The 14,305-nt window shown below is 44.7% G+C and overlaps 1 protein-coding gene across 3 annotated transcripts in view; it reads left to right on the top strand.

The window, feature by feature from the left end:
• The first annotated feature begins 559 nt into the window (after positions 1-559).
• Positions 560-14,305, top strand: part of cep126 (centrosomal protein 126) — a 253,245-nt gene continuing 239,499 nt past the window's right edge. Inside the window, exon 1 of one of the 3 annotated variants that reach the window (XM_072476363.1) lies at positions 560-842. In XM_072476363.1, coding sequence (XP_072332464.1) covers positions 820-842 — 23 coding nt within the window. In that variant the 5' untranslated portion in view covers positions 560-819. The remainder of the gene's footprint in view (positions 843-14,305) is intronic. The other 2 variants (XM_072476359.1, XM_072476358.1) reach the window with 2 other exon arrangements.

The raw sequence follows: 14,305 nt of genomic DNA, 5'->3' as shown, positions 1-14,305 counted from the left end.
CACTTTCTACATTTTCCCTATTTTCAGTTCCAACCGAGAGACACGGTAATTGTTTCTCTCCTGATAGATGCTGGCAGACCTGCTGAGTTTTCCAGCGTCCTCTGTTCTTATTTCAGATCCCAGCATCCGCAGCATTTTGCTCATTTTACTGGAGATGTCTCTGTTGGTCATTCCTTTAAATAATACTTGGCGGGGGTCTCCTTCCTGCTGTTGGCATGTGATCAGCCTCGTGAGGTTAGGATAGGGCGTTAGCTGGAGTGAAGAGGTGGAAAGGACAGTTTTAAGGTTAACATCGACCTTCTTTGCAGGCTCTCGATGGACCTTTATTGCGCCTCTGCTGAACGCCTGCATCGGTCTGACCTTCAGGGCGATGTGTCCCGCACGGCTACATGTGTGCAAACAAGGTGGCAGCCCGAAAGTCGCTGGTCGCCCAACACATCCCAGTTTCTCCCACGTATTAGTCCTTCTAAACGTAAGGATGACTGTGAAACCTTGCAGCGAATTCCTGCCTCCCGGAGATGTTGGGGGTGAGTGAGTGCGCAGACTCGGCCGTTGCTAGGGAAGCCGCGTCTCTCGGTTGTTAAGATGGCGGGGCTGGTCTCGGGCTCGGCCTGGGGGACACTCCACCCCCCCTCGCCTTCCCTGCAGAGTTTCAGCGCCGGCAACTGCGACACTCGCTGCCGTCTCAAGTGTTGAGAAACAAAAATGGTGTTGGCCCCGCTGCAATCAGCCGAGAGGACGTCGATCTGGATGGAGGGCGCTGCCGGGCTGCGGACAGTCTGACCCGGGAAGGAAAGCGGCCCCGAGGCAGCCTCAAGGATGCAACGCCCCGCTTCATACTCGTATCCTTCCCGTATGCGGCTGGCCCCCCCGGGGGGGTGGTTGCTGGCGCTGCGGACGCTGCGGGAGGGTAGTGGTCTCGTTACCATAGTAACTCAATTACAGTGTGTTTGATAAGTACAATCATCGGCGACTTGTTACTCTAAATCATTTGCATGTGCTTTATTTATCCACAACCTATTCGTGGAATTACTGTTTGTTTATGTGAATTTTATTAAGAATAGGCACTACTGGTCCAGAAATTTCTTCGGGGCCCAGGGAAAATTGCGCTCGACCACGTTAAACTAAATCACAAAACCTACATGCAAAATCTATAGAGTGGCGATAATGAGGGTCAAGGCAGAGGAAAGGAAACATTTTCATAGTGTGTTCTGGAGAATTTTCTTCAAGTTTCTAGTCCCACTAGGAAAGATGTGGAGATGCCGGAGTTGGACTGGGGTGAGCACAGTAAGAAGTCTTACAACAGGTTTGTTTCGATGTCACTAGCTTTCGGAGCGCTGCTCCTTCCTCAGGTGAATGAAGAGGTATGTTCCAGAAACATATATATAGACAGATTCAAAGATGCCAGACAATGCTTGGAATACGAGCATGAGCAGGTGATTAAATCTTTACAGATCCAGAGATGGGGTAACCCCAGGTTAAAGAGGTGTGAATTGTGTCAAGCCAGGACAGTTGGTGGGATTTCGCAGGCCAGATGGTGGGGGATGAATGAAATGCGACATGAATCCCAGGTCCCGGTTGAGGCCGCACTCATCTGTGCGGAACTTGGCCAAAAGTTTCTGCTCGGCGATTCTGCGTTGTCGCGCGTCCTGAAGGCCGCCTTGGAGAACGCTTACCCGGAGGATCAGAGGCTCAATGCCCTTGACTGCTGAAGTGCTCCCCGACTGGAAGGGAACATTGCTGCCTGGTGATTGTCGCGCGATGTCCGTTCATTCGTTGTCGCAGTGTATGCATGGTCTCACCAACGTACCACGCTTCGGGACATCCTTTCCTGCAGCGTATGAGGTAGACAAGGTTAGCCGAGTCACATGAGTATGTACCGCGTACCTGGTGGGTGGTGTTCTCACGTGTAATGGTGGTATCCATGTCGATGATCTGGCACGTCTTGCAGAGATTGTAATGGCAGGGTTGTGTGGTGTCATGGTCACTTCTGAAGGCTGGGTAGTTTGCTGCAAACAATGGTTTGTTTGAGGTTGCACGGTTATTTGAAGGCAAGTAGTGGGGGTGTGGGGATGACCTTGGCAAGATGTTCATCTTCATCGATGACGTGTTGAAGGCTGTGAAGAAGATGTTGTCGTTTCTCCGCTCCGGGGAAGTACTGGACGACGAAGGGTATTCTGTCGGTTGTGTCCCATGTTTGTCTTCTGAGGAGGTCGCTGCGGTTTTTTGCTGTGGCGCGTTGGAACTGACGATCGAAGAGTCGAGCGCCATATCCCGTTCGTACGAGGGCATCTTTCAACATCTGTAGATGTCTGTTATGCTCCTCCTCGTCTGAGCAGATCCTGTGTATACGGAGAGCTTGTCCATAGGGGATGGCTTCTTTAATGTGTTTAGGGTGGAAGCTGGAGAAGTGGAGCATCGTGAGGTTATCCGTGGGTTTGCGGTAAAGCAAAGTGCTGAGGTGAATGTCCTTGATGGAGACAAGTGTGTCCAAGAATGCAACTGATTTTGGAAAGTAGTCCATGGTGAGTCTGATGGTTGGATGGAACTTATTAATGTCATCGTGAAGTCGTTTCAGTGATTCTTCGCCGTGGGTCCAAAGGAAAAAAATGTCATTGATGTATCTGGTGTATAACGTCAGTTGAAGGTCCTGTGCGGTGAGTAGGTCTAAGGTCCTGTGCGGTGAGTAGGTCTTGTTCAAACTTGTGCATGAAGATGTTGGCGTATTGGGGTGCGAATTTGGCCCCCATGGCTATTCCGTGCATCTAGATGAAGAACTTGTTGTCGAAGGGGAAGACGTTGTGATCCAGAATGAAGCGGATGAGTTGCAGAATTGCGTCTGGAGATTGGCAGTTGTCGGTGTTGAGTACCGAGGCTGTTGCAGCAATGCCGTCGTCATGGGGGTTGCTGGTGTAGAGTGCCGAGACGTCCATTGTGACGAGGAATGTTCCTGGTTCAACTAGTCCATGGGTGCTGAGTTTCTGTAGGAAGTCCGTCGTGTCGCGACAGAAGCTGGGCGTACCTTGTACGATGGGTTTCAAGATGCCCTCGATGTAGCCAGAGAGGTTCTCACGCAGGGTCCCATTGCCTGAAACGATAGGACGGCCTGGTGTGTTGGCCTTGTGTATTTTTGGGAGGCAGTAGAGCTCTCCAATGCGGGGAGTTCGTGTCTGGATGAGAGAGAGAAGCTCGAGGCAGAAAGTCTGTTATGAGTGTGGCGTCAATAGGGACCTGGGATTCATGTCACATTACATTAATCCCCCACCATCTGGCCTGCGAAATCCCACCAACTGTCCTGGCTTGACACAATTCACACCTCTTTAACCTGGGGTTACCCCATCTCTGGATCTGTAAAGATTTAATCTCCTGCTCATGCTCGTATTCCAAGCATTGTCTGGCATCTTTGAATCTGTCTATATATATGTTTCTGGAACATACCTCTTCATTCACCTGAGGAAGGAGCAGTGCTCCGAAAGCTAGTGACATCGAAACAAACCTGTTGGACTTACTAACCTGGTGTTGTAAGACTTCTTACTGGACTAGGAAAGAGGCATTGCTGCACCTGGCACTCTTCTTCACTACAATAACCATTCACTCCTTCCATCAGTGGTAGCAGTGTGTGTACCAGCTTCAAGATGGGCAACTCACCAAGGCTCCTTCCACATCAATTTACAAATCTGTGACATCTACCCTAGAAAGGTAAGGACAGAAAATGCATGGGAACACTACCACATGCAAGCTCCCCTCCAAGTCACACATCATCCTGATTTGGAACTATATCACTACCATTCCTTCACTGTTGCTACATGATGCTGGAAAATCTCAGCAGGTCTGGCAGCATCTGTAGGGAGAGGAAAGAACTAACGTTTTGAGTCCAGATGACCCTTTGTCAAAGCTAAAGACAGAGAAAGTGGGAAATATTTATACTGTGGAGTGAGAATCAGTCCCACCCTAAAACTTGAACTCCAGAATTGTCTTTCACAGTGCAAGTTTTTCTGGAAACTTCTTCTTTTGCTGCAGCTAGTCAAATCTTCCAGACTTGTTTTGAATCCCTATGAGTGTGAGCTTCCACCCGCATTCTGGCACAGTACACCATAACAGAGTTTCTGCCTCGAGCTTCTCTCTCTCATCCAGACACTGGCAGACTAACCTTGTCTGTGAGTTTTCACGGATAGCTTATAACGTCTTACCATTTCAAATGTTGATGGCAATGTGAATAATATAGGCCTATTATCCAGGTAGAAATGCTGGTTAGCTATCCTTGAGACCCCCAAATCTCTTTGAAGTTCATGGACAGTTTATTGCATAACTGTTTACAACCAACATCTCAACACTTTTGGAACTTTGGAGACTCACAGTCTATCCAATGTTAGCACACAAGCTGCTGCCATTGTCTCCAAGTGTAAACACCTTGCACCTTCTTCCGAGTAAAACAATCTGGGCCCCTTTAATCTCTAACAATTAAACCACACAGGCATGCTGTCAGGCAGACATCAGAACAGCTCACATGGACAGCTCATCATTTTACCTTAATTAAATACACAGCCTCAAATATAACAATCCTACAAACCTCATAATTGTAACACTTTAAGGAGGAGACGGTTTGGGTGCATCTGAGGCACAATTCCCATGAGGAGTAATGGTAGGGTAACCAAAACCAACGTTCCCTGGATGATGAAGGAGATAGAGAGTAAGATTACGCAAAGAAAAAGGTGCATATGTCAGATGTCAAGTTGATAATATAAGTAAGAACCTGGCTGAGTATAGAAAGTTCAAAAGGGAAGTGAAAAAGGAAATAAGGGGCAAAGAGAAGAGACTGGAAGCTAACATGAAAAGGAATCCAAACGTATTTGATATGTATGTGAATAGTAGAAGGGCAGTAAGAGAAGATGTGGGACTGATTAGGAGCCTCAAGAGCGCCCCAAGCAGAAGGCAGATGGTATGACTGAGGTACCAAATGAGCACTTTCATCTGGCTTTACTTCCAAAGCCACAGTGAAAGAGGGGGTAGCTGAGATACTGGATAGGTTAAAAACTGATAAGGAGGAGGTACTAGAAAGATTGACTATGCTTAAAGTACTTAAAAGTAAAATACTGCAGATGCCGAAGATCTGAAGTAAAAACAAAGTGCTGGAAAAACTCAGCAAGTGGCAGCATCTGTGGAGAGAAACATAATTCACATTTTGAATCCAGTATGATTCTTCATCAGAACTGTTCTGAAATAGTCATAATGGACTCAATAATTTAACTTTGTTCCTCTGTAGGTTTACTTTTATTTGGTAAGTCAGCGGTACTGGATGAGTTGCATCCAAGGATGATGACAAAAGTGAAAGTGGAGATAACAGAAGCATTGACCACAATCTTTGCTTTTTTTCATTATTTAGTTAGATAAAACTTCTGCTTATCCTGTTCTGACAGTTTTTAAAAAGTCACAATACTTCAGTGTATTGTAGTTATGGGTGTAATGAATGTAAGTCCCAATTTCTGCATTTTGTTTGCATTATTTGATTTATTTGCAGCCAGATGATGCTGTTACCTGAGTGTAAATTACAAGGAAACTTCAGACCAATGCAAGGTATTTTCAGAAAAGCAGGTCCTCTCTACTGATAGAATTCAACCGATTAAATTCCTGTTACATTGCACCATTGTTCCTCATCAAAATGTGTCAGTTAATTTGTTTTTTTTTTGTCCCGGGTAGGACATTAGGCCGCAACAGTGTCACTCCATCGATCTCTGTCAAGTGCTGTGGCTTGTGCCTCGCCCATGTAAGCCCCATATCTTCCAGTTCAGTCACCATAGCCCTACGCAATGTTGTTTTTGGCCTGCCCCATTTACATTTCCCAGCTGGTGTCTTTTTTAGAGCAAACTTCAGCATCCGCTCTTGAGGCATCCATGGCACATGTCCGAGCCATCTTATATAGCGCTTCTCGATTTCAAGGGCAGTACTGTACCAACCAGTTTGTACAGGTCCTCAGTTAATATTCTGTTTGGCCAATAGATGTTACAGATCTTACAGATGAAAGGTCCATGCCCATGTCTGTCTTCACTACCCTCCAGCATTCTGATCCATACAAGACTGACTTTATATTTTTGTTGTCGAGTCTGATTTTGGTCGTAAGACTGTATTGTTTGGATTTCCAGATGGTTTGAAGTCTGCTAAATGCACCTCTAGCTTTATTCAGTCGGGCCTTCGTTGATGTCCTTCTTGGCATTGTTGTTGTTGTTGCTGCTCCCAAGATAAGTGAAATCTTTGACATACTCTTGTGCTTCGCCATTGATGGTAATTGGAGATGCTGTCGGTGTGTTGGTGCTCATGCCTTGAGTTTTCTGCTCGGTGATATGCAGGCCAGTCCGATTTGTATACATGTTGAGTCCGTCAGACTTTTCCTGGAGGTGGGTGTATCTTGTAGAGATGCGAGCAAGAGCCTCCAAGTATGAAAAGACGGTTCTTTGAATTCCTCTGGGATGATCTGATATTGTTTGACACATGGCCCAGTTGATGGTGACGAGTAATAGATTAGGAGAGAGGGAGCAATCCTGCTGTGCTCCGGACTTCACTTCAAACCATTCAGACAATGTAGTGCCGGGGGTCCCCAGCATCACCAATGCTAGTCTTTAATCAATTCTATTCATTCCATGTGATGCCAAGAAATGGCTGAAGTCACTAGATACTGCAAATGCAATGGGCCCTGACAATATTCCAGCAATAGACCTGAAGAATTGTGCTCCAGAACTTGCCATGCCCCTAACCTAGTTCTTCCAGTACAGCTACAACACTGGCATCTACCCGGCAATGTGGAAAACTGCCCAGTTGTGTTCTGTACACAAGGAACAGGACAAATTCAACCCAGCCAATTACTGCCCATCAGTCTACTCTCGATCATCAGCAAAGTGATAGGGTCATCAACACTGTTATCAGTGGCACTTACTCAGTAATAACCTGCTCACGGACACTCAGTTTGGGATGATGACTTGCTTTCCCTTACAGATGAATCCTTGAAATATTCTGAGTTCATCTCCATCGGCCCAAAATGGTCTTACAGGCTGTGGAACATACAGGAAGGACACTGGCCATCTGCCAGTCACTGTCTTCCATAGTTACTGTCGTACCGGATCATTGGATGCTTTCTGCTGAAGTGCTTGACACTTAGGTTGCCAAAATGCATTGGGTCAACAAGAAGAATGTCTTCTATTTCAATGTCCAAAAGATCAACTTAGGGCAGCACGGTGGCGCAGTGGTTAGCACTGCTGCCTCACGGCGCCGAGGTCCCAGGTTCGATCCTGGCTCTGGGTCACTGTCGTATGGAGGTTGCACATTCTCCCCGTGTTTGCGTGGGTTTCGCCCTCACAACCCAAAAGATGTTCAGTGTAGGTGGATTAGCCCCGCTAAATTGCCCCTTAATTGGAAAAAATGAATTGGGTACTCTAAATTTACTCTAGTACTCTAAAATGCAGATCTAGGGAAATTTCTGCAGTTTTTAATTGGTTAGGTAGATAGCTTTGTGTCTGATGTGACCATGGAATTACCCAGCTTGTCGAGTACATCACAATCTTGTATTTTGACCAGTAGATGATGTAATCTTGGTGGTACACAAGTTAGAATTTGTGCCAGGTCATTGCAAGTGTCTTATGGTCGGTTTCCACAACAAATATCTTTCCAGATAAGTAGGTGTGGAACTGTTGGATGCTGAATACTAGTGCACAGGTTTTGCATTCTATATTTGAGTAATTAGCCTGGGCATTGAACAAACCCTTAGAGGCAAAATCAATAGGCTTCACTTTCTGGAGAAGGCAAACTCCAAGTCCTTTTTGGAATACATCTATCTCGGGTCTCCTCAGTTGGGTTGTGAAGCTAAAGAGTTGACAGTCCTTCAGTTACTGTCTCTTTAAGGTAATTAAAAATGTGTTGATTGTCCTCTGACCAAACAAAAAGAACATCTTTCCTGAGAAATTCAAGGAGATGAGGCTTTCTGCTCAAAATTTGGTATATAGAAAGAAAATAAATGAAATAAATCGAGGCAACAGTGCTGATCATTTTGTCTTGCAGAATGGGCATTGCACTGACATCTAACTTGCTAGAGTCAGGAAGATGCCTGTGTCAGAATAGATGGATCCGACAAAGCTGACCTGTGTTACGTTAATGTTGCATTTCTAACTATTAAACACAAGACGTTCTCCGTGAACAGCTTCCACGAGAAGGTTGCGATTGTGCTCCTGTTTTGCTCCAATAATAGCAATGTCATCTGCAATGTAGATGCATCCTGAGATTCTGTGCATGATCTTGTCCATATGGTGCAGGAAAATACCATGGCTTATGGAAGCCCAAACAGTAACCTTTGAAAACAGCTTCTCCCAAAAGGTGCACGGAATGTTGTTAGCTGCTGGATGTCTTCTCCAGATGCATCGACCAGGGGTCAATCTTAGTGGTGAGTTTCGAGATGAATTTCATGTTTGCAAACTTGGGGTTCAGCTCCTCAAATGTGGGAATTTTATGAGGCATTATGTTAGAGCCACATTCATTAATGACAATCATGATGGACCTACACCAATCTGTGTGGTGCTGCACTCTATGTCACCTCTAATTCAGTTTGGTTTTCATCTTGTTCTGGATGTGAATACTACACTTGCATGGTAAACTGATGGGCGGAGTATCATCTGCATGCAGATGGTAGTACTGAACCACCCTTGACATTTCCAGTTCCATCAATCCTGTCTGGGTACAGGAATATTAGGTCAGCTACTGAGTTGGTCAGTGTCTTTGTATTCTGTTGTCTTCTGTCATCAAATTTTGCTGTGGATAGTAACTAGAATTAGTAGCCTGCAAGCACTAGAAGATGATTTCCACAACAGTAAAATATCTGTTGTGACCAGAGTGAATTTTTGTAACAACTTGAGTATAGTGAGTCCCATGAATAGAATTTCTGAGTCATTGTTTGCGGTGAGTTTGGTGTTGGTTGATCACCCTCAGCATCTGACGGTATAGCTTGGCTAGACATGTTGTGGATCTTGTCTTGATGCTATTCGGTACGTGCTCTTGGTTGTGCATAATGCTGTACCTCTTAAGATTTTAGTTGTGGCTTCTCATAACATTTAATCACTTGTGTTGGCCTTTGTTTTCCATTTTGGCATTTCCTGTGTCCTCTGGTGCCACATTCCTTGCATACAGCATTAAGAGCTTGACATTTTCTGGGTGCATACAGATGGCATGCCACCCGCATTGCTTATTAGGCTTGCCTGCATTGGCTATCAAATGGTGGACAAATTACACATAGCCTGAAGACTCTACCCATTACTATGGCTTTGTACTTCGAATAGAACCATAGAATTCCGACAGTGCAGAAGGAGGCCATTTGGCCCATCGAGTCTGCACCAACTCTGTGAAAGAGCACCCTACCTAGGTCCACACCCCCATCCTATCCCCATAACCCCATCTAACCTGCACATCTTTGCGGGAGGAAACCAGAACACTCGGAGGAAACCCATGCAAACGCAAGGAGAATGTGTCAACTTTACACAGTCACCGGAGGTCAGAATCGAACCCAGGTCCCTGTGCTGTGAGACAACAGTGCTAACCACTGTGTCACCGTGCTGCCCCATTGACTTGTATCAGCGTTGTCATGGTGCTTCCATGGTATAAACTTTGGGTCATCAAAGAGGTCTTTTTAGAATGCTTCCATTTGGGTGAATGCTATCATTAGTTTGATTACCCTGTCTGCTAGCTCTGCCTGCATAAAATCACAATCAACCCTGCGTCGATCTCTGCATCTACATATGAATTTGTCAACAGTCTTTGTTGGTTGTTGCCTGAAAAACGTGAATTCCAGATGGTATATTCCGAAGTTGAGCTTCACTCGCAATTATTCTTCGAATGTTGGACATATTTTATCTGAATTCTTAAGAAGGTCATTGGACAGACCAAGTGTTCAGTTTGTGGAGGCCTTCCACAAGCTATAAAATTGCTTATAGCAATTAAACTTTTATTGGTTTGTTTATTGGATTCAGAAATATTGAGGTCCCGAAAACACAGCTTACACATTGTCAGAACAAAATAAATTCAGATAGGAGATCAAAGGGGCTGGTTTAGCACAGGGCTAAATCATTGGCTTTGAAGGCAGGCCAGCAGCGCAGTTCAATTCCCATACCAGCCTCCCGAACAGGTGCCGGAATGTGGCGACTAGGGGCTTTTCACAGTAACTTAATTTGAAGCCTACTTGTGACAATAAGCGATTTTCATTTTCATTTTCATTTCATTGTCTTCCATTTGAGTGGGAATTTTTAAAAATGGCGTCCTGATCTCGCTACAATGGGGAGTTCTGGCGAGCGGAGCTCCTGTTTTTGAAAGCTCACCACTATTCTTAGAAGACCCCCGATACCAAAAAGGGCCGACATTCTAAATGGTGATCAGGGATTCTCACTCCCTGACTCCGATGCAAGCTTCAGTGGGTGCTATTCAGGTCAAATTATATTTTCAAGTTATCCCCCGGTATAACCCATACCTTCACCGAAGATTTCATCCACTTAACACTTAGTAGCATCGATCCTGGGTCCCGCATTGCTAAATAAGTAAAGTAGACTAATAACCACTGTTTCAGGTTAAAACTTTTAAGTTATTTTATTATTATATATTTTTTCCTCTTTTTAAAAGAAGCAATCACTGTCTTTACAGAAAAGTAAAAAGATCTTGCTTCTGGTTGGTTGAAGGGACCTTCAGGCCCAACTTGACAATCAATCTTCTTTTTAAAATCTGGTCTTCTTCAGATGTATTCGCTGATGAGCTCAGTTGCTGTGTCCTATCTTTCCCATGTACAGAGCTATGAGAGCTATCTCTGAGCTGACTCTGTCTACTTTTTAAATTCTAGTCTTCCTTAGATGTACTTAGCTATTTTAGCTTGGCTGCTCTGCCCTCTCTCTTTCCCATGACCGAACTGATTGTAATCTGACTCTAGCTGCTTCTCCCCTCTCTCTCTCTCTCTCTCTGAGCTCTGGTTGTCGTTCTGGTAGTTCCTGCTCTGGTCTCTCGGTTTATATTCGCTTTCTAACAATTAAGTTTTTATGACGTTATTGTAAAGTAACTCTTATTTTTTTTGATTGTAAAAAGTACCTTTGATCTAACCCTTTTAATCCAGCTAAGTATATATTTTGACATGACTGCATCTCATAGATCTGATTACATTGTGTCCTTTGTGGTGTTCAAAAATGCTTTGGTTTCAATAGAGGTGTTACTTTTAATTCCTGTCATTTCTATAGTTTTATTTTCCAATTGTGTCCTCAGCTCAATTTTTACTTTGATTTTGGCTTTGAATTCAGTTTCTCTTAGACTGATAGTCTCCAGTTTTCTTTAATTTACCTGGTATTAGCAAATTTTCACACTTAGAATTATCACCAAATTCAACTGAACCTCATCCATTCTTTTCCAGATCCTTACTAAGTTAGTTACTTTCAATGAAGGTGTGAGCCATTGTTTTTGGCTTCATTCAAAATCCTGTTTGTCTTGTTTGCTAAGCCTGCTTGACCAAGGCTATCTGCATTTTACAATCCTGCTCTGGCAGCTGCTGTTAACCCTTTGTGGGATCTTTCCCTGTATCCTCTCATGTTTCTCTCAGACCAGATATTGCCAGACTTCCATGTTTCAAATGACACATCTTTCCATATTTCCAATAACACTCCTCATTGTAAAAAATGTGGTTATGTGCGGTCTCGGCTGTGCGTTCCCCGTTTAGGACCCTGATGCAAAGCAAGTACCAGGAAACACACAGCTAAATGCGCTCACTCGGGGACTTTGTTCCTTTTTGGGAAGATCGCGCCCACAGGGTGTGGCTCACAACCCCCAATGGAGTTGCCGAGTGCAACTCTGCAGGACACCAGGAATTCCCCCCAACCCCAGGGGTCCATATTTGGGTGCATTGTCTGCACATAACCTTACCCCATATATGGTAATTGCAGGAAATCTCAGTGCCAAAAGTCTGCTTTAATCTGGGCAATCCATATCAATTGATCCATTTGAATGGAACCGATTATCTTCTGACAAGACAAGCCCAGGCTTGCCCCGGCTGTCTGTCTCTGTCCAGTATGTTTGAACTTGGCTGTTCAAATTTCCATCAGACCTGTCTGTGGTTCAGACTGGTTTTCATTTAAAGTGTCCAATTCTTAATTTAAAGTGTGCAATTTTATGTTGGGCCTAAAATTGAAGCCATTGGCCATTTTACCACAGGGGGTCATTCAGTAAACATGGTGTGCGAACCAATGGCCACTCTGAACCCGAAAAGCAGTTCGCTGCAGTGCAGCATGGCCGAGAAAAGCCGGGAGACCCTGCTCCCGGGACCTACCCAGCTCGCAATGTCTCGTGAGATCTAATGCGATCTTGCGAGACTTTGCCATGTAAATCCCGCCCATTGTGGGTGGGATCACATTTTAGCAAATCTGCATATTAGAGTGAGACAGCTAGTTTCCTGAGGTAATCGAGACTTTGGGATTTATCCTCTTCACCTCGGACACCTCGGACAAGTGTCGTTCAGCACTGGTCCCCACAAACGGGGACCAGACGGAACGGTGCTCGTGAGGGTGTACCAGGGGATTTGAGGCCTCTGGGTGCATGCCCCTTGGGAAGGGTGGTAACCTTGCACTGCTGGTGCTGCCTGGGTGCCAGCCTGGCACTGCTAAGGTGTCACTGCCAGGGTGTCAGATTGGCATGGCCAAGGTGCCAAGCTGGCATTTTCGCACGGGTGTGATCGGGCCGGGGGTGCCCTATGCAGGTGTTGGGTGGGGGACCCTTTCACTAGCAGCTCTGAGGAGTTCCGGCGAGCAGAGCTCCTCATGTAGAAAACAAGGTTGTGTGTGGCCCCAGCCGCGCATTCCCTGCTGAGGCCCCTTATTTAATGCGACTGCTGTTGTATAGCCAGGTGTTTCTTGGCGCTGCGAGTGCCGGGAAACACGCAGCTAAATGTGCTCGCTATGGGACTTTGTTCCCATTTAGTTGAATCGTGCCCGTTTTTACTTTGGGGATTGTAATATAAGGGAATGCTGTGAATGGTAGGCTTATTCTATCGCTGGAGGTATTCAAACAATATGACTGAATTTAAGACTTTTGTTGTATTTGAAAATTATGATGGGGCTCTCAGAAACACTGGTAGCCTTCCAGTGATGAAAATTAGACCAACATACAAGGGAGAAATACCTAATGAAGTTCTATATTGAGAGCACCTGAAAGTTGAAGCGAGTCAACCCCAAGATTGATGCAGGATAGGTTTCCTACAGAATAATCTGGCTATAATAGTGGGAATTAATGGAATTAAAAGTAGAAGGTGAAGTAATTAGATTCAATAACAATAAAGGGGAAGAAGTACTAAACTCTTACAGCCAAGAATGACACTGTCAGTAATACCTACTCATCAGCAAAGTTTTGTAGTTATTAGTTCCAAATTGTGCTCCTGTGAAATGGACTCCCAATATTTCTGCGGAAACAGTTGTGAGTTGTATTTTGATTTCAGTAAGTCAGTGAATTGATTTTAAAGTTTTCAGAATATTTTTAACCACTTTGCTCTCAGCTTCAGTTGGCCTTTTGTGCCAATTCTTATTTTTATGTTTCATATGACAACTGGCACATTTGAGAAACCTTCTGAATGAAGTATGTGGAAGGAGGACTAATGCAGGATGGCCAAGGAGAGCAGACTACATGGGAGATGTTTTGCACCCTATCACCAGTTCTCAATAGACCTGTATGAACATGGATGAACATACCCTTTAATTGATAGTTTGTATTTCTTGCATGAGAACAGTAATTGAGTTTCAAAAATATGTAATTGTAAAGCAGTATTAGGAATCCTGATGTCCTGATAGGTACCATATAGATGCAAGTGTTTTCTTTTGAGAAGGATTCTATTTCCACAATCAACTATGCTTAAAATACCTGGAGGTATTTCGAAGATAAGTGAATGCCTGACTAATCAATGCTTGATTAACCAATTGATTGGTGACATTCATCATCCATTTCTGCAGGCTTTGACACACCTACTTGGCAGTAGCTATGGACATCTATTCGGACCAGCAAACAATTGGCTTCCGAGCTGTGCCATTTGTTGCCACGACACCCAGAGCAACCAGGAACACAGGAATGACATATGTAGCAACAGTAGTGGCTAGTTGTGGCCAGAAATTTTGCTCCATCTCCTTCTCGGCTTGCCGAAATGCTGACAAATAAGAATGATGATTTAGAGAGTCTTGGAGGGTGAATGTCCTCAGTGGTCACATGTAGCACTACCTCCACTTGACCACCATCAAACAGAATGCAGATACTTGGTTACTCTGTC

Source organism: Scyliorhinus torazame, chromosome 15 (assembly GCF_047496885.1).
Source record: "Scyliorhinus torazame isolate Kashiwa2021f chromosome 15, sScyTor2.1, whole genome shotgun sequence".
Lineage (NCBI taxonomy): Eukaryota > Metazoa > Chordata > Chondrichthyes > Carcharhiniformes > Scyliorhinidae > Scyliorhinus > Scyliorhinus torazame.
This window is presented reverse-complemented; position numbering and strand designations above follow the sequence as displayed.